The sequence below is a fragment of the Rhamphochromis longiceps genome, linkage group LG6 (genome assembly GCF_057381845.1).
Source record: "Rhamphochromis longiceps isolate RC_006_pf linkage group LG6, R_longiceps_female_GT1.1, whole genome shotgun sequence".
NCBI classification, from domain to species: Eukaryota; Metazoa; Chordata; class Actinopteri; order Cichliformes; family Cichlidae; genus Rhamphochromis; species Rhamphochromis longiceps.
In genome coordinates this window covers 22,605,346-22,627,913 of record NC_140562.1, presented here as the reverse complement: position 1 = coordinate 22,627,913, position 22,568 = coordinate 22,605,346, and the positions used below count along the sequence as shown (strand labels likewise).

At 40.9% G+C, this 22,568-nt stretch overlaps 1 protein-coding gene across 2 annotated transcripts in view; it reads left to right on the top strand.

Moving 5' to 3' along the window:
* Positions 1-22,568, top strand: part of npnta (nephronectin a) — a 56,976-nt gene that overhangs the window by 13,904 nt on the left and 20,504 nt on the right. Inside the window, exons 3-5 of one of the 2 annotated variants that reach the window (XM_085409757.1) lie at positions 5,893-5,943; positions 8,990-9,082; positions 21,587-21,706. In XM_085409757.1, coding sequence (XP_085265883.1) covers positions 5,893-5,943; positions 8,990-9,082; positions 21,587-21,706 — 264 coding nt within the window. The remainder of the gene's footprint in view (positions 1-5,892; positions 5,944-8,989; positions 9,083-21,586; positions 21,707-22,568) is intronic. The other variant, XM_085409758.1, reaches the window with a different exon arrangement.

Genomic DNA, 22,568 nt, shown 5'->3' with positions numbered 1-22,568 from the left:
TAACACATCAACAGGCCTTTTCCACGGCAAGAATTTACCAAGCGGCTATTAAAAAGGTTAGAGAAGTGGGTATGCTTATTCGCTTCCTTGCCAAGAGAAAATCAATAGCGCTCTCATCCTGTGTGTGTGCTAAGCCAACAGCTGGCTAGTTTAGATAAGCAAAAAGCCAGGGCAAAAGACCTCACATGGGCCATTACGAAGAAGTATACGCTCAAGCCCTGGAGATGAAACCCATGAGGTACAATGTGTTAATGATGATCTTTAAAGATTCTAGATGTTTCTTAACTAACTGGAGCAATTTCATCCATGTATTAACATGAATACGCTGCCCGTTAATTACTACAAAAGCTTACTGTTTACATTCATGTTATGTCCAGCCTTTTTCGTGCTTTCACATTATTGGTGCCTATACAGCATGTACATATGGCTGATTCTGCTGAGCTGAGCTGAACTACTGAGAGGTTGCACACTAGCTTTGTGTTGGCCCATTTGAATGGTAATTTGAGCATACAGGTCTTCTGGAATTCCCCCAAATTAATGACCAAATGGATCAAATTCTGATAACACCAAGGATCTCTATATTGGGGGAAAATCCATTTTGTTTCCAGTATGTATCACATGATACTAACGGAAATTGTGCGACATAGTTGTCTGGCCTTGGTTTCCTTCTGTTGTCGAGCTTTATGAGAAACTACACTAACGTTTTTGGTTACAGATATGTGAGCGGTGATCAGGGAGGCACCGATCCAGCTACTTCCAGCTCTCATCCAATGCAGTCACCTTGGCTTAAGCCACTGCTGAGTTAATAATGATAAATTAATAAGCTGTCAGGAAGAATAGTAATTTTTCAGGCAACGCTCAGCTTACAAAAGTCAGATGAAGTGAAATAACAAAATGTTACGTCTCCATACGTTCAGCAAAGGCTTCTAAAGACGCATTCTGCTGAACATAACCGCAGAGAGAGCAAGTCAGGGAAAGAAAACATCTTCATCTGAGCTTCTCAGTCATATCAACTTACTCGATCGTAGTTTGCTAGTAAATTAAAAACCGATGCAAATATATACAAATAAATAAATATAAATAAAAACTGTTGTTGTGAAATGCCTCGAAATATTTCACACTTTGCTGTTAGCTTCCTCTAAGCTAAGTTAGCTGCACCACTAGCAACCTGTGTGGTGCTGGAGATGTCATAAAACTAAACTGATTGGATCTGCCTTAAATCAGCTCGTTGTCATTTAAAAACAAATCTAAATATATCAGGGTGTGAATTCCTAGCAGCAACAGTCTTCTCAACTAAGAAAACCCATGTTAGCAAGAAACAATGTCAGTATTTGCTACAATGTTAGCTGCTAGCTAAGCTTTTATTTCTCTAATCTCATCCGAATTTTGGAAATGAACCGGATGCGGTACAAACACTAAATCAACATTACAACAAACATAAGGCAAGTTTTTATTTTTGATATTCAATATATGTTTAGGTTCCCCCCCCCCCCCACACACACATATTTATTTAAAAGACTTAGCCTGATTTTCATTTGGTTGTGTATAAAATGAAAGAAAATAAACATAATTCTTTTATATATTGCTGTCTTTTTATTGGCATATAATATTTCAAAATTATGCCTTATTTTCAAATAAAGAATAACATTACAATGTTTGTAAAATAAAGTGGAAAGGAAAGGCAGGACCTCACACAACTTGAGATTGTTAAGTTCCTGCTGTGGAAAAGGGCCAAGAGATGTTTCTAACTGGGCACATATTTATTGCTTTTTGAAATAATGTTTAATTCACTCAACAGTTGACTCATTTTGTGTTTCTCATTGCTTAAATTACCATATTTTGATGTGTTTTCTCATTTGTTGAAGCTCACCATGCCATGCTAATTTTATTCACTGTATTTTGTGTTTTTTTTGGTTTTTGGTTTGTTTAATAGAAAATATGCCACACGCTGTTTGTTGAGTCCAAAGGTCCATTATTGCTAATCTGAAAGATTTTTAAGCCTTTGAGTTTAGCAGCTGTTTTTCACTCCCATTACATGTAAAAGAGTTTTTGTTCTAAAGAACACGAACAGTGTTCCTTGAGTTCATCAATGCACTGTTTTTGTATTCCTTTGCAGCCTAGGCAGATTAACCTAAGGTCTTTTCTTTTATCCACCTCTTTCTTTGCGTCTATTAGTAACAAAATATGATAATGTTGCTCTTACATAAACACTTGGAGCAAGTCATGATAATCGTTTAGAGGACGGAACTAAACTCGCAGCTTGAGGGGGTTTGATTTCACGGCTGGAATTTGAAATAGTTTTTATACTGTAGCTGACCTTGTTCAAAAACACCTCCTACCTTTTCCCAAGGCCTTGACACTTGAACTAGAAAATCTGTGCTGGAATGATACAGGAAAAATCACCACTGTTTCAAATGTATTTGTTTGAACACAGAGCCAAATTCAGCAGTAATCCTGGCAGGAGTGAGCCATCTCAGTGCCCAGTACTTCCCAGTGCATTTGTACTGGGCTCTCTGCCTTTACAGCTTCCCATTTAAAAAATAGATATTTGTTTTTGCTGAGGATGTAAAGAATATGAAGATAACTACAGAAGCACGGAAGCTTCAAACCCTAAATAAACCAGTTACGTCACATTAAAGTCCTGTTTGCATCGGTTACTTGACCAGCCAAACAGCAGTGTGTGAGCATGTCTTCTTTGTTGCTCTGGAATCCCACATGTTCCATGTTCGGCCAAAAATATCAGCTAATTTTGAACTTAACCACCATATGAAGCTGCTGCTTTACCACTTTCCCTTCCCAACAAAACCGTATCTGTTCCGTGAGTTAAATCACTCGGTGAGTGCTCGCCTTAATGCTTTCAATGCTCCTGAGTGGGCACAGCTCAAATCCATTCACTTGAGACTACAATCAGCATTCCATCAAGTCAGTAAGGTGCTGATTTAAATCTAAGAGGAGGGAGGCGGAAGGTTTCAGAAAGAAATTGTGGGTAATCATGGATGTGTGCATGTGAGCGTACCTTTTTCTGCATGTGTGTGACGGGTTGCAGTCGTCACAGATTTCAGGTCTTGGTAAATTTTAGTGGAGATGGAAGAGATTAGGCTGGAGCTATCGGATTGTGGCTTTTCAGACTCAGAGCTCAGCAGCCGGTTTGCGCGACTTCTCTCAAAGAATGAGAAACGTAATGGATCAACCCTGACTTTTTTTTCTTAGCTCTTAGATCCAAGTGCGGGAAAGAAGAGAAAAAGGAGTAAAAGTAAAAATCCTGGGGTGTAGAGGAAATGATTTAAGGGGAAGGAGTTGGAGGTGATTGCTCTTGTAGTGGAGGTGAGACGTTAGGATGGGAAGACAAGTGAGAAAATCAGGCAGATGGGGCATGTGTGAGAGAGATGAGCTTTAGATTTATAGCAGACTGAGGCTGCACTCATAATGTTCTGACAGGCCATCCAGCAGGCAAAGCCACACTTGAAGCTACTTATTCCAACCAGCTGCCATCGCGAACATTTCACTGCCACTGTGAGCATTCGAACATTTGCATTTCCAGTGAAATGCATTTCACTTTGGTCACATGAAAGTGCCTCCCTTTCTGTTTCACTGAGGACGACGCTTAAAAGCCATTTTTTTAACAAGTTGATCCCGGCTGCGTCAGTAACCACACGGTCCTCTCAGTCAGTCACGGTCTTCGGTTATTCATCAAAGATTTTATCAGGTGATTCGCATCTGTATCAAATACGAATCTAATTCCATTAAAACTTAAATATTCATGGTTAAAAAACATCATTATTATATTTGTTTGAGGGAAGTTTGTACTGGACAATTCTGCGTGCTCATGCAAGTGCTAGGATTCAAGGTCAGGGCAGGAAGTCATTGCCAGTGTCAGGAAGAATGAGACAAATAAAAGTCCAGCTCTCATCTTTCGCAGTGCGAAAAACTCATCAATATGGAGAGTTCAGCTTCGATACACCCAGTGTCTAGATTTTCACATCCCAGTCTGTAAGCGTTCAATGGGAACCGTCTCACTGGCTCGAGAAGTTCTTTGTCGATGATTTTTGCATGACAACTAAAGCATTCAGCGGGAATGAGCCACGAGGGCGTAAAATCTGAGTGGCTGGACAGAGCAGACAGAGGTCTGTGCCCTACCTAAACTCCATTTTCACTGATCAAATGATTTAATTGCCTGAACATAATCACACCCTAGCCAAATGTTATCATTAGTCACATAAATGTAATGCACAGACAGGAACATTTGCATGGATAATCTCCTTTTTTTCAGTAATTTGGATCTTCTCCAAAGCCTCATACTTGTAAGAAAAAGATGTAAAGGAGAAATTGTGAAAAGGCTAAAACCTGAGTTTTAGTACCTGCTGTGGTCACTCTGAAAGCCTTCTCAAACTGCAACCCGGCAATGGCTTGCTTGACCCTTCAAACTCTCAATCCATAGTTCATAATAGAGGTTTCTTATACAAAAGGAATCCTTAACCCTACACCGAGAACATGTGTCATTGAGAATAAAGATGGGTATTTGCAGAGCTGTGCTGTACTAATATAAGCACACTTGGCTCGCCTTGATAATATTATCAGGGCTCGAATCTACAGTCATATTGAAATTAGGCCCCTTAATATGTGGATAAGAAAAAAACAACTCAAAAAACACTGTTAAAGTGTTAAAAGGTAAATATCATAGTAAATGGAGGCTGGGATACTGTAATACACCACACACTCCAAATAATACTAGTTAATTTCTCACTTACCACTAAATGCCATTAAAGTCTTCATTAAATAAAAACGTATTCAGATATAATTTCTGTTTCCTTTCTTTTACAATCCCCAGAAAGTGCCCATAACTTAAAAAATAATTTGTTTCTTCGTTCCTTTAAAGCTTCCAGTTGCCAGGCCCTCATGTATTTTTTAGGAGGAAAAAAATTACACCTTGATTTCTGTAAAATTACACGGTAATTGTTGTGAAAATTGCACCGTAATTACACAGGGCTTATTATTAAGTGCTAACATTTTTTATATTAACTCGGATAGTCCTGCGAGCGCTACGAAATTCCCAGGCTCGAAGACGTGTTCTGATTTTCTCTGCATTTTAAAGGCGTGGGTTGAATATCATCTCCATATTAAATAGATCACACATTATAATTTCCTCCGAGGTCCTTGCGGGGTTTTCAGATTCACTGAGGCCGGGATTTTGTTTGATTGAGTGCAGTCTTTGTTTCTTCAAATGGTGCGCGCAGGATTAAGGCAGGAGCCTAGAATTGGTAATGTGAGCTAACAAGCGAGCGGTGAAAGGAGAAAAGTGATACCTCAGTTTAAGTAAGATCGTTTAACGGGGTTGTCTGTGTGGCTTCCTTGTCTGCTTCGCTGTTTTCATTATCGCCGGGCTGTAAAGGCTCCGCTAAAAAAAAAATACATCTTTTCGCCCGTTTGAGGTGAAAGCGAGGCAGAAGGGTTTGCTTGTTAGAGGTGAAGGCGAACCATGTTCACTTGAGTGATTTAAAGGAACTTAAAATGAATAATCTTTGCAGTGCAGTCTTGTATTTTTCATTTGGAGCCATAATTTCGCTGTTTCACATCATGTTAAGGAACACTGCTTCCACCTTCAACGCTTTAAATAAGAGCGATGTCCTCCTTTAATAATAGGACATTTACTCGTTTTTCTAGTTATTCTTTTATTAATCATGTATTCCAAACGTCCCCAGAGGCAACAAGTCATATGTGTGATTCCAGACCGTGTGCGTGTTCCAGGAATGTTTGCTTGTCCAATGACCAGACTGTGCCCTCTAACATCATGTCTGTTTGTTTGCTTGTTTGTTTGTTTGTTTTCCTTTTTTTTGCTCCCCCAGAGACTAAACAATGCCTGCAATCTTGTTTATTTGGCTATTTGTTTTGCAGCTCTCTTCGCCTTAACTCACAGGGTAGTCGGGATAAGGTGCCTGCCCCAAGGTTAGCTCCACATGTTTCTTGAAATAATCTTGCTTGACATGTACTGCTGGGGGCACATCCTCTGAATCCTGTGCTCACTCACTTATTTATAGAGCCAAGCCCACACCCGCTTCCAAAACCAGTAACACCTCTCCACCCCTTGGCAGTAACCATCTCCTTCCCTCTGGCCTCAGTTCTGCACACACAGCTTGCACTCTGCAGACCCTGTGTCAGCTGAACCCAGTGTCTAACAGGAATTTTTCCCAAGTTCTTTGGTAACTTTTTAATATTCAAACACCCCTCTGGTCAATCCATTGGAATACTAATGAGCCCCTTAAAGCTTAAATCCATAATGTTTCTTAAATTTGATATCAGTAATAGGGCTCTTCAAGCATTTATGATGCAGCGTTATTAACAGAACATGTGCCGCAACTTGTCAGTGTAAGAACTTTGGATGGGTTTATATTTCCCTAATAAATAGGATTCTCACCACAGCATCGCCTAGTCAATTATCCCAAGGTTGAGCGGAGTGAGATGCTCCTTATAGGAACGGTGAACTTATTAGGCAAACGGATAGAGTTTGATCATATACAAAATTAAAATTACAAATATTCCTTATTTGTAGCGTCTCAATTTTCAGAATTGCCTTTCCTGATCTCAGTTGGCTTTATATGTCATTAATCAAAAAGAAACAAGCTGCAAGTTATCCCTTACTTGCTAGTAATTACTTCCACGTTAGGTTGATGAACCGATGTGTTACACTAACACGAGGCTTATTCGCCATAAACAGTCCACACAAGGATCAGTAGCAATTCTCTTGAGTCCGGAGGAATGGCTGATGTAAACCAAAGTGAAAGTGTGTCATCACTTGACGTGTTTTGATGGCGTTCAAGGAACGAGGATTACACTCACTATGTTTGGCCTTCCAGCTGGTGGGGCCATTTTTAGTGCTCCCTGTCCTTTGCTGTGGCTAATGAACACCGGTCATTATCCTGATCTCTCTGCCAGGCCAGAGGCTTAAAAATACCCTCAAAGGCAAAGCCTGTTGATGGTTGCCTCTGATCTTTCCAATCAAGTCCTCCTCCTTGGAGGGGAGTAACAACACAGAGCATTCACTTGGCTGCTCTCTAACGAAGACATCAGTAGCTGCTTTCCTTTAATCCGCCGACCAGACCGGGGTCTAACAAACTTCTGCTTCCGGAAGAGCGCAGCACGTTTCATGTCCTCCAACAAGAATGGGCCACTTTTAATTTGTAAATGTGAACTTTGACTGCTCGGTGTGTTAACAACCCGACTCATATCACAAGCTCAAAGTTGGCTTACATTGCTTTTCATTCTGTTCAGTCACGGAGCCTAATAAAGTGGAATGAGTCGTGAGTAGTTATCTAGATCAGTTAAAGGAATCATATCATTACCTTGTTCTCTTTGAATTCCTGCACCTGAGTAACTAAAGTTACTGTTTTTTATGAATAGGCCAGGTTAGCTGCAAATTCTGAAAGATGTAACTGAATTCTTAGCATATGGATTTCACTTAGAGAGAGTCTTCAACCATTTCTACGTTTGTATCAGGCGTCAGTCGGTGCGCTGAAGTTATATTTATCTCATTTGAAACAGAGCAGTTAGATATTTTCAATCAAAAGATATTTTATGTTAAAATATACATACAAATACCCAGAGTCACTGGACTTTATTCCATTATATTTTAAAGAGGAAACACAGCATGGTGGCACAGGCTAACCTAAATTCAGCTGATCTGCCAGTTTTTTTAACTTGTAATATCACAGACAGCTACAAGTATTTCAGTCTCCCACTGAGCTTTGGAAATTCCAGATTTATCATGGAATTTATTTTTATCAAAACCTGAATTTCGGGATCACTTTCTTCTGTGATTGTTTTTAAAAACATACTCACTGATACCCGAAGAAACACATACATAAACAAATATATGTGACGTCTTTGGTCTTTTGTCCGACCATTCAACCAAACTGAAATCAGTTAAGCTGTGTTTGAGCTAAAACTGTCAGAGATCGGACTGGTTAAGGCGAGAGGTAAATCCTCCTTGATGCAGGTTATTTGCTGGATTCAGTGCGGGGTTGCCGTGCTGTATGCAGGACATCACCAAAACAAGCATGCCCTGCATCTTTATCAGCACAAATAAGCTCAGTATACCATCACATCCTTCCAGATAAACAACAGACTGGCTGGTGGGATGAATACTATCCAAAAGAACATCTCTCTCGCTCCCTAAACACGCACACTCACAGACTCGGGTGTACTGCTTCTTCTGCCACACTGGTAATTAAGTCCTCTGATGGTATTGTATTATGACATAATTAATGAAGCTTTTAATGAAAATTAGTAACACTCGGTGTATCAGAAGTGCTTAGCAGAAAGCTGCAGCAAGCGCAGTAAGATAAGCAGGGCAAGCCTCCAGCTCACTGAGACAGAACAGAGCCAGGGAAGCTCTAATTCCACGTCTCTGTACACAATCAAAGTATCAACTATCCACGCACTATGTAGGATCTCTTTAATGAGAAACTAATTATAATCTGCTATTTTGGTGCTTAATTGTTTCAGTTTCGCTCTAAGAGGGAAATATTATTCACCTAGGTAATCCTTGTTGGCGGCATGCCAGAGTAAATATCAGCGCTGCATTTTAAAGCCACGAGAATCTAAATTTTGCCGGGTGTAAAAAAGGTCAAACGTCTCATTTATTTTCTACAGTGGGAAATAATTTAATATCAGCAAGGACAATAAAACTTCTCCCGAATCCTGCACTGTGCAAAGTAAAAAAACAACTACTATGTGGTTAGCTGAAAATGGCTTTTCCACTATCATTAGTCAATGATAATATGACTGTCACACAAGGAGAAACACACACATTTCCTATATGAATGAGGCATCACGCTGTCTTTTTGCTGTAACTTGGGAGTAAATTTACAGCCAAGGGGTTGTGGAAGTCAAAAAGCAGTAGGATTAAGTGCTTTGTCATCCTGATCTGGTACACGTAGTCTTCCAGGGCGCTGCGCTGATCTGTCTCTTCCCTTCTGAATCCCCCTTTAACCAGCTGTGTGCCAGCCTGGCTGTAAGCATGGAGACTGCGTGGGACCCAATAAGTGCAAGTGCCATCCTGGTTTCACTGGGAAAACCTGCAATCAAGGTGAGCTATCGACCGAAGCTTGCATCTCTGACCGTGATGTTGTTTTGCCATTTGACGTGACTTATCTGTTCCTCGCAGTGCACTGAAATAGAAAGATAAACCACAAAGAAAGCAGGGAGAGTCGGGAAATATTGTCCCCACCCACTAAGCAACGGGCCTGCTGACGTGCGCATCTTTCCTAAAGAAAACTAAGTGAAGGAGAACCTCTGCCTTGAGTGATGTCAGCGTAATCACTGTTTATTGCAGCCAAATCTCCACAGTAGAACATCAGCGCTGTAAAGCTGCCACAGGAGCGGAAGCTGGTTTGCATCAGCTGACAATAGTGAGGTGCTTTAATCACAGGGCAGGAGGTGGACCGCGGGGGCTGATTCAGCTCAAATGGAAATGAGTGGTGAAGCTGTGTTGAATGATCCCTGGAGTGCATCCTCTCCTGTGAAGATAACATCTCAATTACTGACCTGAGATAACTTGGACCGACTGAGTGCAACCAATGCTATTTGAAGGCGTTTGTTTGTTTGCGTGTGTGTGTGCTGGTCGGTGGATGAGAGTGGGCGGGGGTGGGGGAGGTCTGGAGTTTTTGTGCCTTTACACTTTGGGCACGTTGAAAAGCATTAAAGCTTCCCCAGTTAGCTTGACCTGCATCCCAGCAGCTTGAAAATACTTGTGGAATTCACGCCCTGAGACGGGAATAGGATAGTGTGTAATTAAAAACAAGGGGGAGGGAGGGGGGTGGGGGTGTTGAAATCCTTTCCGGAATGTTCCAAATGACTCATCCTGCATTTCAGGGCTATAGGTGGCTCCTGTCTGCCTGGGCCAGACGGGTCTACTTTGTCTCAATCTGCAACAAAGAGGAGGAAAGTAAAAGGATACGGTATCCAAGCGAGGCAGACTTCGCTGCCAACCATTCAGACAGACTTATCTGACAAAAGTGATTCCGAGACCTTTCAAGATGAAACTGTACTTTCAAGCGTCTGCCGAACTCCCATTTTTCCAATAAGCTCGTGACGTTTTACTTAGCTCTGAGTGGCAGACTTGACCTTTCAGCCTGCGTAGGTGCTGATAACCCCGCATTCTCTGCCGCGCTGCCCCATGCTATGGAAACCAATTTAATCATTCAGGGACCGGAGATTAGATTTTCTCATTTAAATGCAGCGTCGGTCAAACATTGATTTGAGGTGTACTATTGATGTGCCAGGTGGCCAGTGTTTTGAAGCATTCTAATATCCTGTCCCTCTGGAGTGCAGTATTTATCTCGAGGAGACAACTGGAGGAAAGAAACAAGAGCCCCGAGCTGCTTCTCTGACCTCGATGTTGCTAAAGGTCAAGCAGTCTCCCCGAGAGCTTTTAAATCAGATTATAATCTGTAAATTTGTTTTGAGGAAAACGGCGTCTCCTGGGGAGTTGCACGATAAGTGCAGCCGGTGGTCAAACTCGTTAAGAGGCTAAATACTCGACTTAAGTACCTATATTTGAATAACTCAATTTTATGCCCTGCTTGTGCTTCTAAAAGGAGGTGAACATTTATCTATATTTATCTGTCTGCAAATCGCTGATAACATTTTAAAGAGACAAATTTAACACTTAGAAAATTGAGCGACTTTTTAAACTTTTGTCCAGCAGTTTCCTAGTTTGTGTCCCTTAAAAAGGTCATTACCTCACCTTATCACACCAACAAAAATTCACTGACTGCAAATGATAGGAGCTACTATTTTATTTTTAAAAAAGAGATTACAACAGGAAAATGTGCACAAGTGTGGACATCAGTGGTGAATACACAAATTTATTTTAAGTGGGATGTGCGGATGAGTTTGCCACCCTGGAGGCTCGGATTGATTAACAAGAGTGTTGAACACCTTAGAAACACTGTTTGTGTGGAGCAAAAGCAAACCACAGACAGTCATTGTTTACAGTAAACACGATCACAGCAGCTGCCGTATTTTCACATGTCCAATATTTTTATATTTTTATATACCTTGTTTGTTTTTGGGGGGTTTTTTACTACCAAATTCTTTGGCCTTAACTCTCGTCGCAGCTCCTATACAGAAAATATCCCACGATCTGAACGGGATATAATTTAAATGAATGTGATTATTTTTCACCATTAACTTGACTCTCTGAGAATCCAAACAGAATCGTTTTGAGAACGCGCCTCACGCTCGGTGCTGATGAGAATCGTTGCTGTCATTCAGCGTAGTGATAGATGAGCATGCTGTCGCTGCACAAATAAACTCATTATAAGGATAATCTGTTTAACAGTTTGGCAGCAAACTCCCCCTGCTGATCCAATCATTTTAATAAGATGATTATTCCATGCAGGTGGATTTAATTAGGTGTAGTTGACCTGCTGTTAAGACACTATTAAAAGATTTTGCTGGAGGATCCATGTCTCAGACATCAGAAGGAATACAGCTGCGGAGATGCTTCCAGATGCTCCTCGTCTGTCAGCCAGATACGTAATTAATACCACTTTAAGTGTGATAGCCTAATACTGCTGCTGCAGCATGTATACAGTTTACTTCTAGATCTGTTTTCAGAATATTAGCTATTATCTGGATCTCTCACTGCTTTATCTTGGCAAAGCCGCAGAAAAGAGCATGAACACTTTGACTAATCTCCATGCGAATTTAATTCAGTGTAGGTGTAGACAGATACTTCAGGGCTGTTGGTTTAGAAACCGATCCCTCTCTGTCACTGTTTGTCTTTCTGGCTGTCTGCTATTAGCAGCCAAACAGCTGCAAGTATTTAAAGTATTGCATGCATGTCATCATACTGTGTATTTACACTCAGTTGTCTGGCTATTACTCCAGATTCCTTTTATCTGTGTTCTCTTTAAGGTCACCAAAGAGGCAAGAAGTAATGTTTGACCTGAGTTAACTCCTGTGAGTTTGAAGTATATGTGATTAGAAATCATCCCCCTGCTAAGATTTCCTTCTGATATTCATTGTAATGATAAAGATATTGTTCCATTAAGAATGATGCAACACAGGTTGAACACATATGATTGAAGACATGATATCACATCACACAATAAAGCAGCCAGATGGTGGCTTGCAGAACTGTCCTATTACAATTAACAGCGCATGGAGAATGGAAGAAAGTTATCACACAGAGACAGCAGAGAATGAGCCTTGAAATCACAGTGGCTGCTAAAGGATCGCTCACTGATCAGATCGACCTCCAGAGTCTTTATGGATATTTTCATTTACTTAATAACATTTGCAGAAATACTTTTTTTCTGGTACTTTTCAGGTAAATCCACTGATTCTCCCACTAAGTTGAACTTTTTCCACTCACCATCAACTTTAGGTACACCTGTTCAACTGCCAGCTAATGCAAATATCTCATCAGCTAATCACATGGTTCACTTAGGTAGGTATGCAGACATGGCCACGATAACTCATTGGCGTAACTTTGTGCTGAACATCGGGGGGGGGTCAAGATCTCTGTCTAAATAAATAAATAAATCTGGGTAAATTCCCAGATTAGTAAACATGCAACTATTTTGCTGGTAATACTTGAAACGAGCAAAGAAAATCAGCAGCCTCTTTATTTAAGATAATTCATAATTTTATTGGGGGGTTATATTGGTTGGGTCTGATTATTGGGGGGGGGGCATAACCCCCCTGGAAGTTACGCCCCTGCGATAACTGCTGGAGTTCAAAGCGAGGATCAGAATGGGAAAGCAGAAGAGAAGAGCATCTTTGAACATAAACACACTGAACCCTGTAGCAAATGAGCTACAGCAGCAGAAGCCACTCAGCTAAAGGTTTGGAACGGAGGGTACAGTTCATGCAGGCTCACCAAATTTGGACATGAGAAGACTGAAAAACATTGCTTGGTCTCAAAAGTCTTGATTTCTGCTGAGACATTTAGATAATTGGGTCAGCATGTGCCGTAAAGAACATGAAAGCATGGGTCCCGCGCTGTATCAATGGTTCAGGCTGTGGGCGTAATGGCCTGAGGGATATTTTCTTGTTACACCGTGATCCTTAGCCTACCTGAGTATTGTTCCTGACTGCGTCCATCCCTTTATGACCGCAGTGTACCCATCTGCTGATACCTATTTCCCAGCATCACTAGATGGGTACACCATAATGATTTGTCACAAAACTCAAAGCATCTCAAATTGGTTTCTTGAACATGACAATGAGTTGCCTGTACTCGAATGACCTCCACTGTCACCAACTCTCAATTCAGTACAGTGCTTTTGTTATGTGAACAGGAGATTCACATCGTGAATGCGCAGCCGACAAATATGCAGCAACTGTGTGATGCTATCATGTTAACCTGATGTTTGCAGCACCTTTTTGAATGTCAGAAAGCAACAGGTCATCCAACTCAGTACTAGGAAGTTGTACCTAAAAATGTGGCCAGTGGGTGCAGTACAGGCACCTACACCCTGAGGTGGCAGCTCAGTAGCTAAATTGTTCGTGGGTTTATTCTTCTTGTTTTTCCCCATTTTATGACTGGACCCACCCACTGTGTTCCTGTCCAGCACATAGTTACAGCCTTATTAGAGATGTATTCTCCATAAACTTATGTAATGATTACTATCAGTAATAATATATCTCTACATCTCTAGTTCCAATAAAAACAGCTGCATGCCATTTGTCTATAAATGAAGACAAACTGAAAACAGATTGTTTTCATAGTGAAGGTTTGTTTCTTCTTCCAGTGCCCGTTCATCGTGTCTATTTACAGAAAAGTTCAGCTACAAATGCTTCCGTCTTAAGCAGAGTTGGCAGTGCGGCTGCTTGCGTAACCTCTCAGTTTAGATTTTTGTATTCCTCGGTCGAAAAATGCTCGGATGATATGGAGCATGCAGAAACAGTCGGAGCTAGTTGTATCATCTTCTTGTCACTTAACAATAGCTGTTGTTAGCCCAGTGCCGGAGGAAAGGTTGCTTGAATGATAGATGGTTAGGCAGGAAGGGGAGGGGCTGAAATTCCTGAGGCTGAAGCATTTGCAGTCAAACAGTGATTTGTGTCTTTAAATGTAACTCCTGCCTACTTTTGAAACTCCGGGCAGAAATTGAGAAGGGATCCTCTGAATCTGTGCGATACTGTAATTCTCTCAGATCCTATTTCATCCTTGTGACAAAAAGGGAATGCAGAAGAGACGAGCGGGCAGGAGGACAGGAGATGCAAAACCACTTTTTGCTGTTTCTCCCATGTGCCCTTTTTTTTCCCTGATACTCAGCTCATGTCCAATTCCCACAAGTGTAATCCTCTTTGCTGCATAATGTTCCTCTTTACTTTCCAGGAATGTAGCGTGGTCAGAGGTGTCCTAATCCATTGGTTGGTTCCTTTTTAAAAAATTCTCTCTCTCTCTCCCTCTCCCTCTGTTCTCCTCACTCACTTTACTACTTCATGTCAATCAAACCCTCCACTCCCTTTCCTCCCACTCCCCTCCTCCTCTCTAACCCATTTTCTTTTGTCTAAAGAAGAGGCGCTGGACTATTTAACCCCACCAGTGTGGGCCAGTCACCTTCCTATCTTTCTTCCCGTGGACCATCAGCCGGCGAGAGTTGTGATGGAGGGTGAGATTCGATCGACCTCCCCTCGGCAGCTTCTCTTCTTCCCCCTTGGCAACATGCATGGTGCTGCACAATGCGACCTAAGGAGGACTAAATGTCACTCCCAGTTATTTTCTTCCTGCTTTCGTTCTGTCCCTGGCAGAGGAGGCACCACCCAAGAGCAGCTTTTCAGCAGAAGAAAAACAGCACGAGTGCCAAGCATGTTGCAGTTTTTACCACTCTCCCCTCCCTTTCTTTATCCCTTCTACCCTGAATACAGTTTCTCTGTGCAGAAGAGCCATCATGAGTTTCTCTTCCCTGCTTCTTCTTCTTCTTTCTCATTTGCACCATGACTGCCTGGAACAAATAGCTCTTCCTTGCTTTTCAAACCATCATCGACATGGACACAGCACTCGTGGCTTCTCCATCGCTGCTAGAACAAGGCCTTGAATTCCAACCAGTGTTATCTCCTTTAAAGATGAGCATATGCCCAAGAAAAAGGCCCCTGCTAATCCCTGTCAGTGATAGAGGTGTGTCGGGAATGTAGCACACCTCAGTGGAGCTGACCCAATAAATCACTCCATTTTGCATCACTTCAAATGTGTCTTAGCAGTTCATTTACCATACAGTGAACACCCCAGAGGGGCTCTCCACCTCTGCTATCTCACAGGTTTCTGCAGTCCTGGGGCCATGTCGAAGTATGAATTGGTGGTCATATCTGTGCGTTATCTCTCTGTTTCTCTCTCTCTCTCTGTCTGTCCTCTTGGTCTTGCCTGTAGATGAGAGCCTGGCTGTATCTTGCGCGTTGCTTGTGCTGATGCTCTACTGTCTGAGAATGTGAGAATTTCAATAATCCCTCATTTACATTTTTAAGCTGTTTTTCAGTGCAACGGACAAGTGGAGACCTTTTTCCTCTTTCACGCTGACAATGGACAGTGTTGCTATGGTTTTCTGTTATCGCAGTAATGAGTGTGCAAAAGCTGTGTGCTATGAAAAAAAGAAACAGGATTGACAGTGTTAATTGTAAAAATTGGACAACAGTGATGTGCGTGCATGCACGTGTGTGTGCAGGTGTGAGTGTTTTGGACAATATCTTGTGGGTGAAGTAAGCGGAGCTAAGCCTCCTGTCTGACAAAGGACAGAACAAATCATTTTGACGTGGTTCCCTCCATAGAAAAACTAAGAATAATTTATGTCGCAGCGGAAAGACTGTCAGTTTGTACAGGTGTTTGAAAAGTGAGGGGAAAAAAGCAGTGAGCTTTATGCTCATGTGGTGAACAAAAATAGCAGAACAAATTCGGTTTGCAGTGGGCAGCAAGACCTGCTGTGTGCACTGTGTAATAATAAGAGTCATCACACTGCACCTGTGTCACTTTGTTATGCACGCAAATGAAAATCTTGTTATCTCAAGAAGACAATCAGTTTATATTTGCAAAGACATTTCATTCATATCAGAAATCCTGAAATTTCAAAATAAAAATTCATTTTAGGGCAGCACGACTATGAGCAAAATTATTATCACTATTATTTTAAATGTCATCATTTTTTGTTGTGATTATTCACTGATTTGACCCCCGAAATGATCATGTAAGCTTACATCCATGCTCTGCTGCATTCCTGCTAATGTTTAAAATAAAACCAGTCCTTCTTTAGTTACCTAAATTCAGTGCATATCTTAGAGAATAAATATTCATATAATTTTTTTTTTCTTTTTTAACTAAGCTAACACAAAATGTAGTCCACAGGACGATGCTTTCACCTTTGCCTTGTGCTGCATTCATGTTAATTAAAACATCTCTGCATACAAATGAGGTGTTTGTATCCAAACGCCTTATTCATCTGACCCGAGTGCATTTCCTAGAAGGAAAGAATATAAACCAACACATCTATTCTTCATCAGGGTCGACTCTTAGAGCAATTACGCACTTGTTCGTCTCATACTGCTCCTAGAATAAACTTGTTGTATTATTTTGCAATAAAACCAAGTGCCCCAGGAAGTCCTTTTTGTTGGTCCTGAGCTTGCATCTGCCCCACTGAAAAGCACTTGTCAGTTAAGCCTTTGGAGCCTTGGAGCACTTTTTTTTTATTCCATTATCAGAATCAGAATCAGAATCAGAATACTTTATTGATCCCTGGGGGAAATTATTTTTTGTTACAGTGCTCCATTTTAAACCAGACTGTAACAGGCTGCACGCTGGTTGGCGCATGCGCACTAGATGGTTACCTACATGACAGATGTGAATAAAATGCATATAGTAAAACTTTATTTCTCTCTTTGCCTATAGTGCAGGTTTTGCCACTTTCATACAGTTGACCAGTTTCCTTAAGCCTTAATGGGTAGTGGACACATATTTTTGGCTAAATGGAATTTGACTGCATTTGTTGGTGACTTCAGTTTGTCTTTTTGAGCTTGATGGACGACCAGATGCGCTGCACAGGCCTGCTTTTTTTATGGACTTCTGAGTCTGTGCTGGATGATTTCCATTAGGTACGACCGCACTGTTTGTCTTTACATTCATTGTAGAGCAGATGTAGATGTGTTTTGAATAAGTTAGTTGTGTTGAGTTGGAGCACAGACCCAATAATACAGGACTAAATCACTAAAATGTATTTCCAAACAACAGCTAATGACCTGCTTTTAATGTGATCCTGTACATTGCAGGGAACAGGATTTTATTGCCAGAGCACAGATTTTCATTATCAATCAGTGATGCTGATTTAATTGTGGGAAACCAGACTCGTGATCGAGATTAAAACTGGATTAATCGTGCAGCCCTGCTTAAGTCTAATAACATTTAGCTTGTCTTACATGTAGAAGAATGTTTTTATAACTGTAAGTAGTCTGCTCCTTGTTATCTCTACTCATTCAAACAGTGAAAGTAATGTTTTAAATGATTTATATATCACCCCAGCATGACAGCTGCTTTCACAAACTGACCCCTATATATCTAAAAGAATTTATGGTCATGGAACATGACTTGAAGTCTGGCAGCACTTCCTAAGGTTAAGCATGCTGTCCAAATTTCTGACACATTTACTGATCACTTAGCCAGTTTGGCTTTAGTAGACCAGAAGCTTTCATTAATAGAAGACAGGAGTCTGTACATATACAAACTGGGCATCTGCTCAATCATTCATCCAAATTAAACTGTGGCATCTTTTAAATGCAGGAGGTATGTGGCTCTCAAAGAATGTGCCCTACATATGTCCATAGAGCTAAACACGGCGCCATTTAAAGTGCAGTAAGCCAAGATGAACGCTCATGTGCCACACGGTGAGATGAAATCTATTTTATGATGCTTCTACTGTGTCACAGACACAGAGAGGGGTATTCATAGTTATTTATATTGCTTGGAGTGTGTGTCATCGTTCAGGTGTGATGGATTTTTGGTACCGTTTCAAGTTGGATTTTTCCTTTTATGGTTCTGACACTCCAAACTTGTCACATTTAAACGAGGTGCAGGTAATATATGAAGAAACATTTGCCCCAAACATAAACCCTGTTTCCATCAAAATCCATAAGTATTTCAGCGATATGCACATGCGAATTTATGCTAACCAAAGCAGAAGCAACCTGTTTGAAAAGCTTATCTAAAGATAGTCTGTCTTCAGGCAATAACCAGTGGTTTTAATATTACATTTCACTAAATGCAATCCCTTTTTCACTTCACACGAACTGTTTACCTGTATACAACCAAAGCCTGTTTGGTCAATAAAACTTAGACTTCAAACAGAATGTAGTCTTCCTTGTAAGCACTGAAGTTCTCCAAGTTATTAAAAGGATGTAAGCAAGAGCTGGGACTATGAAAAGGCTTATCTGGTTACTCTAACCAGACAAGCTGTTCAGTGATGCTCTGAAAGAGTGACACAGTTTCCTTTATGAGACAACTCTTTCCTAAAACTTACTTTAGGTGAAAAACATGATTTAAAGCAAACGCTTTGCACATCTGAGCTGCATGACTGCAGGCTAGTGTAATCCCTCTTTCTAAAAGTGGGAGCGTAGAAAGAATTTCTTGCATAAATTATTGAGCGCACACAGCAAATAACAATTACAGCATCAAAGTCTGAAACCACCAAGAAAGCTACAAGAGGTTTTTCTTGCAGTGAACATTTAACGCAGCATAAAAAGCACTTGTGTTGCTAATAACATTAACAGCCAGGTTAAGACAGAAATAATTTGGCCTTTTCATCCAATAAGTTACTGCAAATATTATGTTTGAGTTCACTGATAAACTGTTGGTGGCAGTTAATCTACAGTCTGCTCCCACTAGCTGTAAACTGAGGAGCTAAACATCAAACCGCTAAAAAAAATAAAAAATGATGAAAACATGATGTAATTATGACATTTCTGTTTGTGTTTCACGGTTCAGTAATTTCATCTGCCATCATTTTTATCCTCTTTAATGGAGTGAAAGCTTGAGTGCATTACATAATTGTTATGATTGTCACTTTGTATCAGATAATAGTTATTCTTTGTTCAGTGGACTAAATAAAAACAGACCTTCCTTATTTAAGACAGCTGTTAAAAGCCTTTGCTTGTGTTTCATTTGAAAACTTTTACTAATAGACTGTGGATTTACTTGCATAGTCTATAAATTTTACCAATGTAGTGCCTCAAAATGATGATTATTTGACCATCATTGTTGTGTTGGCAATGCACTTTGCAAAATTTCTGACCAAAACGTAGCACCAAGTTTTTAAAATAATGAGGGTGGTAACCACTGAATAGTGCTGCCCCAAGAAGCATAAAGTGCTAGCTAGCTAGCCAGTTATTGGCATCACCATCCTCCTACTACTGGCTGAAAATCCATCCTTTCTGCTGTGTATTCCACCACAAAAGGTGGCAAACATATAGTACTGTTCAGTCAGCTTCTGACTGTAATGAGCACACCATTGGAGAATGTCTGGTGGAATGCATGTGCCCAAACTTTTAAAAGTCACTCTTCTTATGCATTCAAAAAGACAAGTGTTAGTGCAGAAATGTACAATTTGAGACACAACACTTGATTTGATTTTAAATATATACAGTTGTGGAAAAAAAAAAGTTTTCATGCAGCCCTATGTAGTCCTGTTAAAGAAGTAAGTGCCCCCCTTACTGCTTCCACAGGAGTTAAGAGAACAAGAAGCAGCCTGGTCTTTGCCGCAAATGTACTAATTATCTGATGACTGGAAAGCAGGATCACTTTGATAAAAGCAGAAGTTTTGGCAATTTGTTGATCTGGAGCATTCAGGTATGTGTTAGCAGTATGCTTTGGAAGATGTCACATTTGCTTTGACACACACACTTCAGACCGCACAAAGGTCATAAAACACTCCAAGAGCCACGACTCAGACTCTACTGAGACCTGTTAAATGCTAACAGTACATAATAGTACGATCTAAAAGGCTGAACAAGTATGGCTTTTTCAAGGCATCTTGAACAACGTCCTTGTGGAGTGGAGATGTTTGACTGTAATGCACACCAAACATATTGGCAGAAAAACCTCATACCAACTGTCGACCACAATGGTCATGATTTGGACTCGTTTTTACAGCCAAAGGACCTGAGCACCTTGCAATCCACCATGAACTCATCTGTATAACAAAGTACTTTTGTCTCAAATATGAGGCCATCTTTCTGACAGCTAAAGCTTTTCTCAAATTGGGTTATGCAACAGGACAGTTTTCCCAAGCATAACAGCAAATCTGCAACAGAATGACCGAAGAAGAAAAGCATCAAGGTGTTGCAATGACCCAGTCAAAGCCCAGACGAATGAGCCTGTCAAACCTCAATGAAGTGAAGCACCAAGAGTGGGTCATTCCTCCACTGTGACAAGAGGGTCTGATAAAGCCATAAAGAAAACAATTACTTTAAGTTATTGCAGCTAAAGGTGATCCTACAAGCTACTGAACCATGAGGTGTACTTAGTTTTCACTGGACTGCAGAGAGTTTGGGGAAAACTTTCTTTTCCAGCTGACTGTAGGTGTTACTATATTAATCATATCCAACTAAGTTGTTCTGAAGTTGCAGTGTGTGCAATGACCTGAAACAGACTAATGAAAACAAATTGTCACCTTTAATTTTTTATGCGATGATATGTCAAAATATGCCTTTTAAAGGTAATGTCGTGGCTGTCTCTTTGTTTTCCATCCATTCTAATGAATATAAAGACCTAAATATATTCACTTACCTGAGCCACTGTAAACTTTGCACGTACTTTGCACACTTTGTCTTATCATAACAGGAGGTACACAAGTGTAACCAGTGTTTTAATGGTTTTGGCAATGCTCTGTTACATTTTGGAGTGTCAGTAAGTCATCCCAGTGAGGCAGCATGCACCAGAGCCCTGGGATTTAAAATACATGGAAGAAAGGAAGACATCATTAATGTCATTAGTTACAGCTCTGTTTGACTCGTCAAAATGTCTGCCCTCGAGAAAAGCATAATGACTTGAATTTGCATAAGCATTTGACAGGTGTTGAGCTGAGAGCATATTCTTTTCTCCAAGGGGTGCTCCTTACTCCGAGCCCAGACAGCATCGTTTTCTAATAAGATTTTCATGGGCTACTGTGGGTGAGATTTCTCTACTTTCACGTCCACATAAAAACACCAGAATTAAACGTATCCATCAAAGAAAACCAGATGGAGAACTGGCAAACCTCACAAAGTGGTGGAAAGTCATAGGGTTTAATCATATCCTTCATCGCATGCAGGTGATGCAAAGGTTTAATGCTGTTACTGGCTTAACCATCAAAAGGGCGATTTCTGGGCCTGTCAGAACACAGAAACGCTTCACTTCCTTGAAGATACCCCCACCCCATTTAAACAACGACCACGTTAACACGCAGTCACCTCAGAGGGAGCCTGCATACCTGCACGTAAATGGACAAGCGATGTCTGACATGACTCACCTCTTCCACCTTTGCCCCGTGACTAATTTCACCTCTTTATAGGACCTCTGTCTCTCTGTACCCCGGGTGATTTAAGTTGTCTTTCTCTCTGTCTGCAGACCTGAATGAGTGCGGGCTAAAGCCAAGGCCCTGCAAACACAGGTGCATGAACACGTATGGGAGCTACAAGTGTTACTGCCTGAATGGCTACATGCTGATGCCTGACGGGACCTGTGGAAGTAAGCCTGTTTCTCTTGCACACACACACTTTGATTGTTAACACTCTTTGTGTTACAGCCTGAGAGGTGGAAGTTTCCTTTCCCTGTCTGTGTTCTCCTCATGGAGGATTCCTCTTTTCACTGAATGTATCCATCTGTTTCTACAGGACACGGTGTTGATATCATTAAGAAATGTATTTCCCACTCGTACCCCTGACAGCAGCCTCACAATCCTTTGATAGACTGTTTTGATTAAAACACCGTGTTGATCTGCTTCATTATAGTAGCTCTGCAGACTAAAGAACCCCTGTGAAGAACCCTTTGAGGGCTGAAATGAAAAATATGAAAGAAACACAATCTACAGACCCTTGAGTGAATGTGCACATTTTCTTTTAGGGTTTTTTTTTATTGTTTGCCCCGAGGTAGTCCACAGAATGTGAGCTGATGCCTGAACATGTCTCCCTGTAAATTCTGTTTCCCACCTGATAACTATTTTCCCTGCACGTTTCCACTTGAGGACTGTATGACTCCCGATACCTCTTTTTAATTAGTTCTTTTGTACGAGGGGAAAATTCACTCTCCACCTTTTAAAGTCTAAATCGCGTAACACTTGAGGCAATCTGAAATTATCCTAGGTGTTGTTGTCTAATGATAGCATGATGCCGTTAAACACCTTGCTGCTCCTCCTTTCTCCCCTTTGATCAATAGATCACTGTAGCATTTAATCAGCCCGGCCTGCCTCAGTCATCAGACTCTACTCCAGGGTGCCGGCAGCAGCTGAAGTAGCAGTGGCAGCAAAAGCCTCACTTTTAATTTCCTTTTTAGAGCCCACTGTTATCAAGACAGGCCGAAGAAAATCTGTTTCATTACGTTATTATTTTTG